General features: G+C 43.0%; 1 protein-coding gene across 2 annotated transcripts in view; it reads right to left on the bottom strand.

Annotated features, from left to right (window-relative positions):
- PHACTR1 (phosphatase and actin regulator 1) overlaps positions 1 to 20,004 on the bottom strand; it is a 310,321-nt gene that overhangs the window by 97,430 nt on the left and 192,887 nt on the right. For both annotated transcript variants that reach the window (XM_044295041.1, XM_044295040.1), the window contains exon 2: positions 16,958 to 17,122. In XM_044295041.1, the coding sequence (XP_044150976.1) occupies positions 16,958 to 17,122 (165 nt within the window). The remainder of the gene's footprint in view (positions 1 to 16,957; positions 17,123 to 20,004) is intronic.

The following is a 20,004-nucleotide window of genomic DNA, read 5'->3' as shown; positions in this document are numbered from 1 at the left end:
CCCCTATAATACATTTTATCCATATCCATAAATCCTAATATTTGAATGCCAAATCCTAGGACATTTTGAGCCTTGCCCCTTCTCCTCCAGGGAATACACCCAAATATGCATATGAACGCCCACTGCTGGAAGGCCATAACTCCTTAGCCTAAAATAACACTACTCAATATGTCAGGGTATGGGGTCTATAGGCTTCTTTTACACTGCCAACAGGAGTTCCGGCAGGCTGGTCACATCCTATTGGAGCTCTCTGGATCTGGCATTGCTAGACTTTACCGGAATGCCCCATTGACTACAGATCTGGCCACTATTCGGCAAATATGCTGGGATTCGGCGACAAATACCACTGCTCCAGCAGGCTGTTCTCTGCTGGAACAGCCTGCTGGAACTATGCCAGCAGTGTGAAACAGGCCTTACACATGTATCTGCAGAAACATCTTTCACTGCTTTTATGCAAGGTTATGCACATATATGTGTATAATAGGCATTTTATTCACTTTAGGGTATGCATTAGGTTAAATAAAAACTACTTGGAAATTAACAAAAATTATGTTTATTTATATGTTCCAATTGATTCAGTATTTTTTTTATTAAGGCTATATCTGAGTTCATTCTCTGTAACATAAACCTTCAACATATGGATGGAAACCTGGCAGGGCTGCACATTTTGTACAGCTTTATAACTATGCCCCCTGCACATAGATGCCTAGAGGATAAATACACAGGATCTTGCTTTTGGTTGCTAAGTGTACTGTTTTCTTGGAATTATCCACTTAACGTTATACCTTTAGATAACTTTTGTACACGTCTTGACATTCTTGCTTAAAGGAAGACTGTCTGCAGTTATGACTGTGCTAAACTGTTGACATTACAAGGCTGTTGCTGGGGGGGACAGTAAATACCTTTTGTGGAGCTTTTCTCATCAGGAGTAAGGTGAAGATGAACTTTTATTCTGCCAGATTCTCCTATTGCAAGTGTGGGGGCTTCACTGTCAAGTGCTCTGGTCTCCTCACTGAGGTATTTCATAGCTCCTCTCCTTTGTTCCGCATGACAGAGGTAGAATCCAACCAGGACACCACTACTGCTGTCACTTACCATAGAATGGAAGAGCTGTGGACACTTCCAAAAAGAGAATCCAGCAGAATAAAACTACACATTACATCTGACAATAAAAGCTCTACAAAAGGTATGCTCTCCCCAACCCCACCTGCGGTTTAGCATGGTCAAAACCGTTGATATTGAATCCTCCATACAACATTACAGCATACCAGAAAGATAAAAATATATACCAATGGGAGCCCATATACCGCTCATCCTTATATTACGTAACTGACAATTGGAAATTATTTTATAGCCCTGTTCACAGGAAATGAAATACAGGAGACAACCCCTGTAACTAACATCACAAAATATTCTTTGGAACATTCTCAAATCACTATAGAATAACGTGGATCATCACGTGTGCACTGTTATTAAAAGAATTTTCTTACCTTGTGAAAAGTATAAAAATAATATACAATAAAGTACTTTCAGATACAGACAGGACATTATTAAATGACTAAGGGCCCTTTCACACTTGCGTTGTCCGGATCCGGCGTGTACTCCACTTGCCGGAATTACACGCCGGATCCGGAAAAACGCAAGTGTACTGAAAGCATTTGAAGACGGAGCCGTCTTCAAAATGCGTTCAGTGTTACTATGGCAGCCAGGACGCTATTAAAGTCCTGGTTGCCATAGTAGGAGCGGGGAGCGGGGGAGCAGTATACTTACAGTCCGTGTGGCTCCCGGGCGCTCCAGAATGACGTCAGAGTGCCCCGTGCGCATGGATGACGTGTTCCATGTGATCACGTGATCCATGCGCTTGGGGCGCCCTGACGTCACTCTGGAGCGCCCCGGGAGCCGCACGGATGGTAAGTATGCTGCTCCCCTGCTCCCCGCTACACTTTACCATGGCTGCCAGGACTTTAGCGTCCTTGCAGCCATGGTAACCATTCAGAAAAAGTTAAACGTCGGGTCCGGCAATGCGCCGAAACAACGTTTAGCTTAAGGACGGATCCGGATCAATGCCTTTCAATAGGCATTAATTCCGGATCCGGCCTTGCGGCAAGTGTTCAGGATTTTTGGCCGGAGCAAAAAGCGCAGCATGCTGCGGTATTTTCTCCGGCCAAAAAACTTTCCGTTCCGGAACTGAAGACATCCTGATGCATCCTGAACGGATTTCTCTCCATTCAGAATGCATTAGGATAATCCTGATCAGGATTCTTCCGGCATAGAGCCCCGACGACTGAACTCTATGCCGGATCCGGACAACGCAAGTGTGAAAGGGCCCTAAGGCTACTTTCACACTTGCGTTGTTGTTTTCCGGTATTGAGGTCTGGCAGAGGATCTCAATACCGGAAAAAGACAATTCTATTTAGTCCCTATGCATTCTAAATAGAAAGAGATCTGTTCAGGATGCATCAGAATGTCTTCTGTTCCAGCAGCATTCCGTTAACGCTGCAAGCTGCGGTTTTGTGTCCGGTCATAAAAACGGAACAAAACGGATCCAGCACTGAAAACAATGTAAGTCAATGGTTACATATACGTTTTTTTTAGGAGCCGTTTTGATTTCACACAACCACATTCTAACAGAACGGATGCATCCGTAGTATATTTGGCATTGTCACGTCCGTAACAACCTGCTCTATAAAAATAACACATGATCTAACCTGTCAGATGAACATTGTAAATAACAAAAAAAAAAAAAAACTGTGCCAAAACAGCTATTTTTTGTTACCTTGCCTCACGGAAAGTGTAATATAGACCAACCAAAAATAATATGTACCCTAAAATAGTACCAACAAAACTGCCACCTTATCCTGTAGTTTCCAAAATGGGGTCATTTATTTGGAGTTTCTACTCTAGGGGTGCATCACGGGATCTTCAAATGTGACATTACAACTTAAAATTATCCCAGTGAAATCTCCAAAAACCATATGGTGCTCCTTTCCTTCTGCACCCTGCCGTGTGCCCGTACAACAGTTTACAATCACAAATGGGGTGTTTCTGTAAACTACAGAATCAGGCTAATACCTATTACATTTTGTTTGGCTGTTAACCCTTGCTTTGTTACTGGAAAAAAATGGATTAAAATGGAAAATCTGCCCAAAAAGTGAAATTCTGAAATTTCATCTACATTTTCCTTTTATTCTTGTGGAACACCTAAAGGCTTACCAAAGTTTGTAAAATCAGTTTTGAATACCTTAAGAGGTGTAGTTTCTAAAATGGTGTCATTTTTCGGTGGTTTCTATTACGTAAGCCTCACAAAGTGACTTCAGACCTGAAATGTTTTGGACATTTTCTGAAAAATTTCAAGATTTGCTCCTAAACATCTAAGCCTTCAAACGTCCCCAAAAAATAAAATTGCATTCACAAAATGATCCAAACATAAAGTAGACATATGGGAAATGTAAAGTAATAACTATTATATGAGGTATCACTATCTGTTTTAAAAGCAGAGAAATAGAAATTTGGAAAGTTGCTAATTTTTCCAATTATTTTGTAAATTTGCTATTTAAAAAAAAATAAAAAATGAAAAAAATTGACTAAAACTTACCACTATCATGAAGTACAATGTGTCATGAGAAAACAATCTCAGAATGGCTTGAATAAGTAAAAGCGTTCCAAAGTTATTACCACATAAAGGGACACATGTCAGATTTGCAAAAAACGGCCTGGGATTTAAGGTGAAAAGTTGCTCGGTAGTGAAGGGGTTAAAGTTGTTTTCCAGGATTACTTTGGATTTTAACAGATCTGCTCATGTATGTCATGTACATGTTCCCCATGCTTTTTTTTTTTTTCAATTTGGACTCTCCTGAACCATTTTCACCCATTTGTTTCCATCCTGAATGTAGCACTTTCTGTGGCTGCATCCAACCAAACCCATGAAGCCCTTCTTTCTCTGCCACAGCTCCAGCACTGCCCATAACAACGCCCAACTAGTTTATAGCTCCTACCCCCAGCTAATTAGATATAAACTCCTCTATCGCTGCCCTGTTACTGCTTTGACACACCATGGACATTAGATCACAGAAAATAAGAAAGCAGTATGGACAAGGTCATGTGATCAAAGCCCTGAACGGACAACAGGAGCAATAAAGAAATACATTACAAAATTACAGCTACCTTCATAAAGGGTTATTTGAAAGGATGTTGATTCAAACCGGAAAACCCCTTTAAGGCAGAAGGAGGAGGACACACCAAATACATATAAAGAAATAAGGAAATTCATGTAAAAAATTCATCAACACATACAGTATGCAATAATTCATAATACTCATCTATAAAACATATAAACATGTTAAAGAGGTTATCCAATAGTAAAAATACCCGCCACAATGCCTGGGCCCCTCCTATAGACAATACTTACCCGGTCCTCAGCACCCACGTCCCTCCGGATCAATGCACTGCCACCACTCCACCCCCCGCTATTGGCTGCTTCCCACCCAGTGGCCGTGCAGGGATCTGGAGGGACGTGGGTGCTAAGGACCGGGTAAGTATTGTCTATAGGAGGGGCCTGGGCATTGTGGGGGGTATTTGTACAATAATGTTTGTTCATATCTTGCCATAATTACAGAAACATTACTATCTATCCTAAACCTGCTTCCATTTAGTAACTGTAATGATGACAAATCATAGCCCTCCCCATTAGTGGTTGCACTGAATTATTAAAGGACATTCACAATTAGAGCTTGAAAATACCCTGAAGCTACGTCCTCAATTCTATGAGACCTTCACAAAAGACTGTGGTTAGCACAGAAGCATCGGGCTGTCTCTTCGCTTCTTAAGTCACCTCTTTTTGCAAAGATAAAATGTCAAGTGTGTTCTACCATTCATGTGAAAAAAGCACCGCAAATTGAAAAAGATAGAAAAATTAAAGCATCACATGGACGCCTCGGTGACTCTGATCAGACATGCACATGGGCCTATTTGTTATGTAGTTGATACCTTACATAAAAGAGGCCCAGCACTGAGATCCCTGGAGGCACTGCACCCGCCAGATTACTGCTGGAGAAATATAGCACAAAGCAGCAGTGGCACGCCCGGGTATGGTGCAATCAGATGCAATGATTCCGTTCCCGCAGGAACCTTTCTGTGTTGCTATCGCTCCATATTGCGGTATTGCTCCTGGAAGGATCAGAGTGCCACATACAACTCCAGCTCTACGTCTTTGTTGGCGTCCATTTGGAAATAGACTGACTTTTATAAAGGCTCTTGCGCATGACAGTATTCCACATCTGTATTGTACGGTATTATATTGTAATACGGCACTCATGCACTGCACAGTGCACATACCGTACGTCTGGATGCCTACGGTTGTACAGGGAGGTGCACAGTCTTTAGTTCTCATTAATAATTTGAGAAAAAAGCATTGTGATGCGCTCCATCGCATGCATCAATGCATAGGTATTCTCCTCTGTACATGACTTCTGAATTCGGATTTTTCATCCGCAGTCGATTCGTTCATCCCTAATGACCACATCACGACTGTGCCGTGTGGTCGTACCCTTACCGAAAAACCATACTGTGGTGCAGTGGAATTACTTTCTTCATTCATATAACACACTTACCCTGGGTTCACACCTGAGCGTTTCTGAGACGCGCGTATTTGTTGCGCGTTTTTATGCAATAGTAAACGCGCGTTTGACGTGCGTTTGTGTGATTGACTGCAGTGTTGTCCAATGAGTCTATGGGCCAAAACGCGCGACAAACGCCCCAAAAAAAGCTCAAGAACTTGTTTATGCCTCGAGCGTTTTACAGCGCGTTCAAATGCGCTGTAAAACACTCAAGTGTGAACCAGGGCCATAGGGAAGCATTGGTTTTCACGTGTTGAGCGTTTTACAGCGCGTTTGAACGCGCTGTAAAACGCTCAGGTGTGAACTTAGGGTTAGGCCTCCTGCACACGACCGTAGGTGTCCCGTTGCCGTATTGCGGACCGCATTTGCGGATCCCCAATACACGGGCACCGTTCCGTGTGCATTCCGCATCACGGATGCGGACCCATTCACTTCAATGGGTCCGCAAATCCGGAGGTGCGGAACTGAAGCACAGAATGGAACCCTACGGAAGCACTACGGAGTGCTTCCGTGGGGTTTCGTCCCGTACTTTTCCGTTCCGCAAAAAAAGATAGAACGTGTCCTATCTTTTTGCGGAACGGCCGGATAGCGGACCCATTAAAGTGAACGGGTTCGCGATCCGCTGCGGCTGCCCCACGGTCGGTGATCATGCAATCAGATTCAACCTTTCATTTTCCAGAGGAGCTGTCAAAAAAGAAAGGTGGAATCCGATTGGTTGCTATGGGAAAGCCAGTTCTCCTTTACACCAGTTTTGTTAAATCTTCCTTAACCACTTCCCATTTGGGCCATTTACCCCCTTCCTGACCGAGCCATTTTTTGTAAATCTGACATGTGTCACTTTATGTGGTAATAACTGTGAAACGCTTTCACTTATCCAAGTCATAGTCATAAATTTAAGTCAATATAATTCACCTTTATTTATGAAAAAAATCACACAATTACCCAAAATTTTGAAAAATTAGCAATTTTCAAAATTTCTATTTCACTGCTTTTAAAACAGAAAGTGATACCTCATAAAATATTTGTTACTTAACATTCCCCATATGTCTACTTTATGTTGGCATCTTTTTGTAAACTTTTTTTTTTTTATTGTTGACGTTGCAAGGCTTAGAATTTTAGAAGCAATTCTTACATTTTTTAAGAAAATTTCCAAAACCCACTTTTTAAAGGACTAGTTCAAGTCTGAAGTCACTTTGTGGGGCCTACATAGTGGAAACCCACATAAATTACCCCATTGTAGAAAGTACACCCCTCAAGTTACTCAAAACTGATTTTATAAACTTTGTTAACCCTTTAGGTGTTCCACACGAATTAAAGGAAAATGGAGATAACATTTCAAAATTTCACTTTTTGGGCAGATTTGCCATTTTAATTAATTTTTTCTTTAACAAATCGAGGGTTCGCAGCCAAACAAAACGTAATATTTATTACCCTGGTCCTGCGGTTTACATAAACACCCCACATGTGATCGTAAACTGATGTAAGGGCACATGGCAGGGCGCAGAAGAAAAGGAGCTGGTTTTTAGATGCCAGTTTTATTGGTACTATTTTGGTACATATGATTTTTAATTGCTCTATATTATGTTTTTTGAGAGGCAAGGTAACTAAAAAATGGTCAAGATCAAGTGCTATTTTTATAGAGCAGGTTGTTACAGACGCAATGATATTAAATATGTCTACTTTGTTTGTTTTAGTTTTACATAAAGCATTTTTGAAAAAAAATAGTTTTTGTGACTCCATTTTCTGAACGCCATATTTATTTATTTTTTCTGCATATCGTCTTGTGCAGGGGCTTATGTTTTGCAGGAAGAGTTGACATTTTTATTGGTACCATTTTTGGGTTCATATGATTTTTTGATCATTCATTATAACACTTTATGGGGCAAGGTGACCAAAAAATTTGTAGTTTTAGCACAGTTTTTATTTATTTATTTTTACATTGTTCACCTGAGGGGTTAGGTCATGTGATATTTTTTTCATGTAGCTTTTTTATTTATAGAACTTATTCTCTTAGTTAGAGTCTCATTTTTTGTGTGGGATGAGGTGACAGTTTGATTGGTACTATTTTAGGTGGCATACGCCTTTTTGATCGCTTGGTGTTGCACTTTATGTGATGTTAAGTGACAAGAAATGGCACCGTTTTTTTTTTATTTTTTACGGTGTTCACCTGAGGGGTTAGGTCAAGTGATATTTTTATAGAGCAGGTTGTTATGGACGCTGCCATATCTAATATGTCAAATTTTTTATTTATTTCACTTTAACACAATAATAGCAGTTTTGAAGCAAAAAAAAAATCATATTTTAGTGTCTCCGAGTCATAGTTTTTTTATTTTTTGACCGATTGTCTTAGGTAGGGTCTCATTTTTTGCAGGATGAGGTGACGGTTTGATTGGTACAAATTTGGGGGGAATACGCCTTTTTTATCGCTTGGTGTTGCAATTTTTGTGGTGTAAGGTGACAAAAAATTGCTTTTTTTTGGCACTGTTTTTATTTTATGGTGTTCACCTGTTTTTATTTTATGGTGTTCATGTGATATTTTCATGGAGCTGGTTGTTACGGACACGGCGATACCTAATATGTGTACTTTTTTTTATTTATTTCACTTTAACACAATAATAGCATTTTTGAAAAAAAATAATTATGTTTTAATATATCCATGTTCAGAGCTATAGTTTTTTTTTTGTTTTTTTTGCGCTTTTCTTATGTAGGGGCAAATTTTTGGCGGGATGGGGTGATGGTTTTATTGGTACCATTTTGTGGGACATATGCCTTTTTGGTCACTTGGTGTTGCACAGTTTTTATTTAAAAAAAATTTATGGTGTTTATCAGACAGGGTGGATCATGTGATATATCTATAGAGCCGGCCGTCACGGACGTGGCAATACCAAATATGTTTATTTTTTAATTTTTTTCGACACACTTTATTTAAATTTAAAAAAAAAATTTTTTTAATTTTACACTTTGCGTTCCCCATAAGGTCATACAAGACCTCTGGGGGGACATTTAATGACACATTTTTTTTTCACTTTCACCATTGATTACTCCTGTAACTTGGGCTGACATAGAAGCCCCAGTTACAGGGGAAATACAGCCCCTAGAGAGGCTGTACAGCAGTATACTGCACTGTACAGCCTCAGTGCAGGGCTGATCGAGATCTGTGAAAGACCCGACAGCTCCTGCACTCTCCCGGCCCCTGCGGTCACATGATCACCGGGCCGGGACAAGAAGCGCATAGCAGCGATCTAGAAGGCAGAAACACCTGGGAACTGTCCCTGCCTTCTCGCTGTCACTAAAAGCGGGCCCCTGACACAACAGCTGCACGATTAGCGTGCACCTGCGATCTCGAAATGGACGTTTCAAAAAGTCCATTCAGAGATAAACAACCACTACCCCAACGTTTGAAGTCAACGGGCAAATCTGAAGTGGTTAAAGAGTCAAAGACAAAAGTAGCCTGGTTATAACATTATGTAGTAAAGAGAAATTGTGAGGAGAGACTAAAAACTAGGTTTTGTTTTTTTCCTCTGATTTTTCTGACTTGCCACATCTTATTTTTTTTTGGGTGGGGGATTGTTACTTCACCACTCCCTCTTTCCAGCCATTTTACCTGTGCAAATGTATCAGCAGTTTTGATAGTGCTTAAAGGGGTTGTCCTACAAAAGAATATTCTACATTTTTTCAAACCAACACCTCGATCTGCACACACGTGAAATTGTATGTAATCAAAAATGTAGTATAGCCTCTGAGTTATTAAACAAAATGCATCTGTATAGCGCCATCTGCTGTTTGTTCATTTCCTTCGTTCTCTGGCCACCACACTGAGGTGGTTTCACAAGCTCAGTTCCATCCTTTCAACTGCAGTGGTGATGTGCCGATACACGGCTCATGACTGCTGCAGCCAATCACTCTCTTCAGTGGTCTAACACTGAGAACCGTGATTGGTTGCAGCGTTGACGTTTCGTACACCTGCACATCACTGTGGTGTACAGCATGTGACTGATGCAGCCAACCAGGGGTGGACTGGGAACTTAAAGTGGCCCTGGAAAAGTGGACCCATTTTGTAGGCAGATACAAATGAATAGAAGGCGGGCAACACAAGTAGGCGGGGTCAACAATACTATAGCGCAAAATACCAACCCAGCAGAACCAAATAACACAGTCTAGCAAAATATACTGCCCCAAAAGCTGGCCCTCTGTGATGTCTATCAATAGCTACTATCTTCTGTCCTCCTCCTCCAGTTGTCTATTGAGCAGGGGGCTTAGGAGGTGAGGTGCGGGCCACAGCAGTTGAATTCAGGAGGGCATGTGTTGGGTACATGATTCTCAAAGCATTAATTACTGTTGAGAGCTCATTATGTACTCAGTCAGCGGTGTAGTACCCCAGAGCAGGCAGTACCATTCCTACCACCTGCTACTGTCTCTAATGCCTAACCAATGTGTGACACCGATACACTTTTTGTTTACAGTTCTTTTCAGAAAGTGATATGTGTTATTAATTGTATTTCATGCACTGTGCTTGGTTTACCAGCAGGTGGCAGTGTGTCTGGCTTTGAGCTATAGGTAGAATAGAACTAACCATTCCATTGTCTCCTCCTTCTTGGAGGAATGGGCTCTCCCAGATCTTCCAAAGGGAAGGGGAGCTACCCTCTCCTGTAGTAGGAGCCTTCCAGGGGAAGCAGCTCATAGAGCACCACGACTCCTTTCAGTTTATAGACTGGGTATTACGAGGGGGTCAACGGCCAAAGGCACCCCACTCAGCGGTACCAGAACTGCTAGAAAGTTTAGTACAGAACAGAAAGGCAAAGTAAAGTGTTTGAGCTGACCTACTAGTGCACCTCAAAACCTGCTGGAGCCAGAGAAAGATCAAATGTTGTCTGGATACAAGTTTATTCAAGTAAGGCCTCATGCACACGACAGTATTTTTTCACTGTCTGCAAAACGGGGTTCCGTTGGTCCGTGATCCGTGACCGTTTTTTCGTCCGTGGGTCTTCCTAATGCAAGTCAATGGGGACAGATCCGTTTGACGTTGACACAATATGGTGCAATTGCAAACGGATCCGTCCCCCATTGACTTTCAATGTAAAGTCTGGAGTCCCTTTATACCATCTGATCAGAGTTTTCTCCAATCCGATGGTATATTTTAACTTGAAGCGTCCCCATCACCATGGGAACGCCTCTATGTTAGAAAATACCATCGGATTTGAGTTACATCGTGAAAACTCATATTCGACAGTATATTCTAACACAGAGGCGTTCCCATGGTGATGGGGACGCTTCTAGTTAGAATATACTACAAACTGTGTACATGACTGCCCCCTGCTGCCTGGCAGCCCCTGATCTCTTACAGGGGGCCGTGATTAGCACAATTAACCCCTCAGGTGCCGCACCTGAAGGGGTTAATTGTGCGTATCATAGCCCCCTGTAAGAGATCAGGGCTGCCAGGCAGCAGGGGGCAGACCCCCCTCCCTCCCCAGTTTCAATATCATTGGTGGCCAGTGCGGCCCCCCCCTCCCTCCCTCTATTGTATTAATAACATTGGTGGCACAGTGTGCGGCCTCCCCCGGCCCCCCCTCTATTGTAATAATAACATTGGTGGCCAGTGTGCGGCCTCCCCCGGCCCCCCTCCCTCCCTCTATTGTATTAATAACATTGGTGGCCAGTGTGCGGCCCCCCCGGAACCCCCCCTCCCTCCCTCTATTGCATTAATAACATTGGTGGCCAGTGTGCGGCCTCCCCCGGCCCCCCCTCCCTCCCTCTATTGTAATAAGAACATTGGTGGCCAGTGTGCGGGTTAATTGTACGGATCACAGCCCCCTGTAAGAGATCGGGTGCTGCCAGGCAGCGGGCAGTCATGTACACAGTTCTTTGTATATTCTAACTAGAAGCGTCCCCATCACTATAGGAACGCCTCTGTGTTAGAATATACTGTCGGTTCTGAGTTTTCACGAAGTGAAAACTCAGCTCTGAAAAAGTTTTTATGCAGACGGATCTTCGGATCCGTCTCTATGAAAGTAACCTACGGCCAAGGATCACGGGCACGGATGCCAATCTTGTGTGAATCCGTGTTCTTTCACGGACCCATTGACTTGAATGGGTCCGTGAACCGTTGTCCGTCAAAAAAATAGGACAGGTCATATTTTTTTGACGGACAGGATACACGGATCACGGAGGCGGATGACAAACGGTGCATTTTCCGAGTTTTCAACGGACCCATTGAAAGTCAATAGGTCAGCAGAAAATCACGGAAAACGGAACAACGGCCACGGGTGCACACAACGGTCGTGTGCATGAGGCCTAAAACTGTTAAACTTTACCAAGTCTGGACTTATTCCTCCAACCATAGCTCCTTTGAATGCTGCGGAGGCTAACCCTGGGGAGCGAGAGTATCACAAAACTATTAAGACCACATCACCAATTGACTTGGGTGGCCCCCTGGGGCATTGGCCCACCAGGAAATTTCCGCTGAGGACACTGATTTGCTGCGGTGAAACCGGCAGGACTGCACAAAATTCATTTATTTGCACTGCACACTAATAAAACAGCATCCATTCCTGTAAAATGTCTTCATTTTACTATTTTATACTTTTTTTATGTATCTAATAGTCCATAAATCCAATATTCTGGTATCATTATGTCTCTGAGTGCAACGGTTTATTTGACATTTAACAGCGCTGAAATTTACAACCTGAATAACTACATTTTAGGTAGCCGACAAAGATGGGAGAAAATGCATTCATAAATCTAGTATGTATGGTAATAATAAATGCATCATGGCTCCCCTATGTCTGAGACCAGTATAGCCGTGTTGTAGGTTGGGTAATAAATAAGAACAGGACTTACAGAAATATAAACAAGTCAAGCTGAAAAATGAAATATGATATACAATAAGTGGCCCATATACATAGCTTCCTCTTTCCTGAAAATATCACTAACCCCACTTATTCAGACTTGCGAAGCCTCCCGTACCACAAATCATCTGTCCATTATGAAGGACAGGAGAAACCTGTCTGCTGTATTATAATTGTGCTGGTATATAGCTAACATGCCTCTGAATGTTTGGAGAAGATCCATGCAAATACGCAGAAAACACACAAGAAGTCTGCAGCTGTGATAGGTTAATAGGATTTTTGTCCTAGATGTCTTTTTTCTAAGTCGGCCAGGAGAATGTTATAATAATAAAATAAATATATACCTACCTCCTGGTGTCCTTCCGCTCCAGCACCACCACTCGTCTCCTGCCTGCCACTGCAGCTGTGGAGTAATGTTTTCAGTGGCAGACAAGAGACTGTGGTAGCCAATCACTGACCGCAGCGGTACATGGCATGAGACTGCTATACTAGTGATTGGCTGCAGCAGTCACCGATACCAGTACTTCACTGTTGCAGTCAGAACTAAAAAGCTGAGAAGCAACATCCCTCAGAGTGGCAAGTATAACTTTTTTTTATTATAACAATATCTCTGCCAATTAAAAACATATTCATATTCATAATATACTGCAAATAATTTTTTATGGGAATCAGTCACCAGTGACATCCCTATCAAACTGTTTGCATAGACACATCGCTCTGGATCACCTGTATAAAACGCTGTTTTTCTTTTGTTGATCTGAGCCTCCGTTCCCGAGTTACCACAATACTTTTTTCGTAATATGCAAATCAGGCTACTGTGCAATGAGGGCATCACTGTTGCACCCAAGCTAAACTCCTTTGTGTGGTCAGCCCTTCCCTGGCTGCTCTGCCACTGCCTGGCCCTGTCAATCAATGTGGTTAGGGAGTGACTGGCCACAGAAATGACTGGAGCTTTGGTGCAACAAAAACAACGGTGACGCCCTAATTGCACCAAATGCCTAATTTGCATATTAAGAAAAATATAAAACTTGGGTCAACCACAGCTATGTGACCCCTTGGCCACTTTCTTACTGCTGACCAATGTGTGTGAAAGTTGATTATACAGCACTTACTAACATAGCCTTTGTTGAAATTCTGTGGCATATTCTGTATTTCATGCCCCCTTGTTTGCCAAGTCATTTGTGCTGTCCACACAGAGGTCTTGTCCATAAAATGGCTCCCGATGAAGGGTCATGTGACCAATCAAATCACCTCCATGTGATGTCTTCTTCATTTAAATACACTACATCTGCCATCGGCACTTTACTGTTGGGAGTTTAGTGTAGTGTGTTAGAATGGAGGAGATGGAGTGATGTCTGGTCACGTGACCCTCCATCAGCGGCCATCTTATGGATGGGGGTATGGCTTATGAAGTATAGCAAACGGGACATAATATATACACAGGCTATATTAGTAAGCTATATTATATGCTCACTCATCTTTGGTCACAAGTAGCCAGAAAGTGGACATCCCCTTGAAGTATTGGAAATAGATTACAAATTCCTCATAAACCTGCAACAATACCATAAATACTCCTCAAACAGGAACGTTTCTGATAAAAAAAAGTTACCGGTTCAACAAGTCCAAACTATAATCCCACTATGTTGATCCAGAGCAAGGCAAAAAAATAAATAAATAAATAAATAAATGAGATGACCATCAATTATCCCATATTAGGGATATCAAAAGCTTCACTGTTAGTACAGTCCCCCATATTTTATTAATTTCTGCACTTATATAGCGCTACTATATTCTGCAGCGCTTTACAGACATTAGCAACCAACTGTCCCCAATGGGGCCCAAAATCTAAGGTCCCTATGAGTACGTCTTTGGAGTGTGGGAGGAACCCCACACAAACACGGGGAGAACATACAAACTCCATGCAGATGTTGCCCTTAGTCGGATTCGAACCTAGGACCCCAGCGCTGCTAGGCTAACCACTGAGCCACCGTGCTGCCCACATGTTCTATACTGCATTCATAACCTGCTAACAATACAAATATTATATTCTTTCCATGACTAGAATGAGGACTATTCCATTATTATACATAATAACAGCTTTTACTTGCAATCCTTGACATCTGCGGTTCAAATAGCGAGATTTTAAGACATTACTTTTTTTTTTAGCAGATGTTTTGATGTTGTTGCCAGTAGAACGAAGGAAAAGGCAAGATTTTTTCTTCTACAAGTATGCAAATGAACGCTTGCAAAAAGAAACATCTAAAAATAATAACAATGGGATAAACTCGAAACGGAGAAGCAACTCAACGCAGTCGATACTGACTCAAAAGAGACAAAAGTGCAATGAATTCAATGCTGACACAAAACAAGCTGAAATATAATGTTGCCAACGAGCATAAAATCAGTTACACCATACTGGGAGGCAGTAACACAAGACAAACAACAACCTAAGGGCTCATGCACAAGAACGTTGTTTGGGTTCGCATTGCGGACCCATTCACTTCAATGGGGCTGCAAAAGATGGGGACAGCACTCCGTGTGCTGTCCGCATCCGTTGCTACCTTCCGTGGCCCCGCAAAAAACTAGAACATGTCCTATTCTTGTCCGTTTTGCAGACAAGAATAGGCATTTTAATTATGGGCAAATTGCAGAATGCACGGGGGCAGCATCTGCGTTTTGCGGATCCACAATTGAGCGCTAAGAGCACTTTAAGAGCTCACGCACACAACCATATTTCTTTTCAGTGTGACATCTGCTGTTTTCACGGATAGCACACTGACTCATTCAAGTGGGGCCATGCACACATCAGTATTTTGAGGCTTCGTCAGCGAGATCTTGTCCGTATTTGTGGATGAGGATACCTCCCTTTATTGCTGGGAGTGAGAGAAATCCAGAATGTACATGGAACGAAATCATATTTTACATATCTGTTTTTCCTCAAAATGAAATATGAACCTCATAAATGAATGCAACCCTCTTATTATCGAGGAGGCAGATGTCACTGGCGGGACGTGCTAAGACAATGTTAGCAACTATGATGGTGAAATAAGAAGAAAAATCAAGTAATCAGTAGACAGGCAAAAATGCCCAATAAAAAGTGGAAACGCCAACAAATTCATGTAAAAACTGGAGAACTAACTAAAAAGGAGTAAAGAAAGAGCTACTTATTCTAGGTTCACATCTTCGTCCACAGATATGGCAGGCTGCTCCAGCAGAGGAACTGCCTGCCAGAGTTCACCAGATAATGCTGGGAACCACCGGATCCCCATGGACTACATTGGGATCTGGCTCCTTTTTGGTAGAAATGCCTGCTTCCATGCACGACTTTTTGTCTGACTGAAAGCTGGCATTTCTGCCAGAAAGCAGCCAGATCGGATCCTAATATACTCAATGGGGATCCGGTGGTTCACGCCATTAATTGGCTATGCTGGTGAACTCTGGCTGTTCCTCTAAACGCAAATGTGGTGTCTGTGGTTTTCAAGGATGCATAGACTATATGTGCATAAGGGGTTCATAATCACAGAGAAAAAAGGGCATGCTTTCGTGGTGTTACCACAGACCCACGGTCCACAGCAAACCACTGATGTGTGAATACATCAGAGCCAATGGATACGTGAGCGGTCCGTGGACAACATAACCAGCACACGTCCTTGATTCACTGAGGGCTCATGCACACGAACGTGCTGTTTTTTGCGGTCCGCAACGGATGCCGCCCATGTGCCTTCCGCAATTTGCGGAACGGAACAGAAGGCCCATTATAGAAATGCCTATTCTTGTCCGCAAAACGGACAAGAATAGGACATGCCTCATCATTTTTGCGGGGCCACGGAACGGAGCAACGGATGCGGACAGCACACAGAGTGCTGTCCGCATCTTTTGCGGACCCATTGAAATTAATGGTTCCGTATATGGAATCAAAATACGGCCCGTATATGGAACGCAAAAAAAGTTTGTGTGCGTGAGCCCTAAGGCCTTATCTCCTACTGCGCTTCATCGAAACCAATTAAATCCATTGAGCTGAGATGTGGCTTTAGGTTAATCTGACAGTAACATGATGAATACGATTTACAGGGTGTCTATAAAGGATCACCCTATGAAGCCCCTGGACGCATGGTTTGGGGTGGGCTGCTAATGCATTCCACAATACTGACTTGCTGACATTTAGGATCTCCTGTATACTGCACTGAGCAGCCGACCAATTCAACTGGTAAGTGGATTCACATCAGTTCAGGGGGCACTGTTCCATTGTTATTCCTCTTGCAAATATAAGATTCAACTAACAATTCAACGTAATAATTTCCCTTTTCAGTGGAAGCACTGACTGGACAGTGTCATAATGTGAGGGGAAACACACCAGTGACAAGGGTAATGGTAACACCATTGATTCATATATTTCCAGGGGGAATAACAGCGGCACAGCATAAAGAAGAATTCTAAGAAAGATCACAAGTCCGGAGAGCTGACACTTGAACACAATGATTAAATAAAAGCATTTACCTGCAGACGTCTGCTTGAACTTTTCACTTTTTTTCTTTCTCCATTTCCAAGGCTTGAAAAGTCTTCCTAAAGTGGCGAATTTACTTCTTCGCCTGATGGGTGGAGTGTGGGTGCCAGGCACTAGGGACTCGGAGCGCATTGCAGCCAGTCTTTCCACTTCTTCAGCTGAAATATGCAAGATATGAGAAGCAGGTCAATTCTCTGAAACATTCACTACCAGTAATACATAACAATAAGAAATGAATAACATATATATATATATTGTAATGCCGTGGGCTCCTACGACCAGGGACACAACAAAGTCACTTCAATACGGTTTATTGCTTGTTCCAGCAAACTATGGCTACTTTCACACTAGCGTTCGGGTTTCCGTTCGTGAGCTCCGTTTGAAGGAGCTCACGAGCGGACCCGAACGCAGCCGTCCAGCCCTGATGCAGTCTGAATGGAGGCGGATCCGCTCAGACTGCATCAGTCTGGCGGCGTTCAGCCTCCGCTCCGCTCGCCTCCGCACGGACAGGCGGACAGCTGAACGCTGCTTGCAGCGTTCGGGTGTCCGCCTGGCCGTTCGGAGGCGTGCGGATCCGTGCGGATCCGTCCAGACTTTCAATGTAAGTCAATGGGGACGGATCCGTTTGAAGATGCCACAATGTGGCTCAATCTTCAAGCGGATCCGTCCCCCATTGACTTTACATTGAAAGTCTGAACGGATCCGCGCAGGCTACTTTCGCACTTGCGCACTTGCGAATTTTTTTAAAGTTATTAATGCAGACGGATCCGTACTGAACGGAGCCTCCGTCTGCATTAATATGAGCGGATCCGTTCAGAACGGATCCGCCCGAACGCTAGTGTGAAAGTAGCCTAACAGTTCAGTAAGGCCGGATCGCAGCCGGGACAAGTAATCAGTCCATGACATCCAAAGTAATGCAGGCTCGGGTCTCCTCTAGGTCCGTCCACAGGCCGGTGTTGCTCCACACGTGCCCTGCACTCTGTGATCTGCAGCCTCTAACTCTAGCAGTCCCTGCTTCATACTGTTGACCAGAGGTCGCACTACGTTTTTTGCAGAAGAGCAAAAATACTCCTCTGACCATTTTTGAAGAGGAGTACGAAAGTTGGGGTAATTCAAATACATAATACGTAGGCCTGCACTCGCTCGCATCTGCGTTGGAGGCTGCGTCTGGAGCCTCTGTTGCAGATTCTGTCGAAAGACCAGACAAAAAAGCCTAATATGCAGCACTTTTGTGTTCGATACGTACTTTCACACTTGTGGCAGAGGATTCCGGATTCCGTCGCCGGAACTGCGTGCTGGATCCGTCAAAACGTATGCACATCAGGTTCCTGATCCGTATGACAAATGCATTTAAATGCCAGATCTGTCTTTCCGGTGTCATCTAGAAAAACGGATCCGGAATTTTTTTTTTCACATATTTTGCAGTCAGAACATGTGCAGACCGCAATGCCGGAACCGTTTTTGCATGTGTTCCGGAATTTTGGACGGAGATAAAACCGCAGCATGCTGCGGTATTGTCTCCGTCCTGAAAAGTCAACAAGACTGAACTGAAGACATTCTGATGCACCCTGAACGGATTACTCTCCATTCAGAATGCATGGGGATAAAACTGATCAGTTCTTTTACGGTAACGAGCCCCTAGGACGGAACTCAATGCCGGAAAAGAATAACGCTAGTGTGAAAGTAGCCTAAAGAGACAGGATCCCGAACGGATCCCATCATAGTCGGTGGAGTCTGTCCAACTTCTCCCCTGCTGTTATTTCAGGCACAGACAGCATCGCTCCGCTGCCCGCGCCATTCACAGCACTCACTGCACTGATAAATGTGGGGGAAAAGTCTAAGACGTATTAGTACGACTGAACAAGCATCTATGTCTGTTAAATGCCATAATCATAGAAAATAGAATAATAGAAGCTTATCCGGAATAATAGAAATACAATGGAGGCAGATATATGCCGACCAGATACTGTCAAATGTTAGTAGATGACCAAAAACAAATTTCCTCAAGGGATCTACATCTCCCATTAGCCTTCATCTACACCACCACAAGGAAGGAAAGATGACGTGTGGAGAGATGAAGTACATGAGACAAAGGAGAGCCTAGATACAACCATGGAAATGTATTCATGCAACTTCAAATTATGACGTGTTAGCAAAAAAGTAAGAAAGCAGCCAAATCCTTCTTCATCTCACCATGTGTTCAGAAAAATGTAAGATTTTATGGGCAGCATGCAGACAAAGAGGCATAATATCTTATCCATACTCAACCTCCCAGATGTCTCCTATAATGGCGTATTTATCCCACTCAGGGCTGATTCACACGACATGATCTGCGTGTCTGCCGCATCTCCCGAGCCGCACTGACTGTATCATGGTCATTTGTGATACGGTAAGTGCAGATCTGGTCGACGGTCACCAACCCCCGGCACTCCAGCTGTTCAGAAACTACAACTCCCAGAGTGCTTCATTCACTTCTATGGGAGTTAGACTAACAGCCGGACATGTTTGCATGATGGGAGTTGTAGTATCATATGTGTACATTACAATAGGTCCGCCATCAGATATGAACTGACTGTGTCATAAATCACTATGATACAGTCAGTTGGGGTACGGGGAGCAATGGGCACGTTCTGGTGTCTTGCTGCAGTTTTGGAAGCTGAAACCTAGAGGAATTCAAAAAGGACTCTCTCTCGTCAATACTTTCTCTGCTTTTATGATCTGCTTCTGATTTTGGCTTCGAAATACACCTTCAATAGCGACGCTTGTGTGGCCGACAGCTATTCCTCCCAACTCCTCCATACACATAGGTGCTTGGTTTAGCTGAGCACATGTATGTCTCCAATGGGGAGAAAACTGCTGCCGAACACCTAGGATGGCAGCTTATCTCCTGCATGAACAAAATCATCGGGCATTAAAGGATAACTGTTATATATTTTTTTTATTTGCAAGTTTATTACAGCTAGGCATGTATACCTGAGTTAGTCTGTCAGTGACTGTCAAAAGATCTGTAATTACCTTATAATAACTGCTTTCATTAATG

The sequence above is a fragment of the Bufo gargarizans genome, chromosome 5, assembly GCF_014858855.1.
Source record: "Bufo gargarizans isolate SCDJY-AF-19 chromosome 5, ASM1485885v1, whole genome shotgun sequence".
Classification (NCBI taxonomy): domain Eukaryota; kingdom Metazoa; phylum Chordata; class Amphibia; order Anura; family Bufonidae; genus Bufo; species Bufo gargarizans.
Note: the sequence above shows the minus strand (reverse complement) of the source record. Positions and strands in the feature narration are given on the sequence as shown.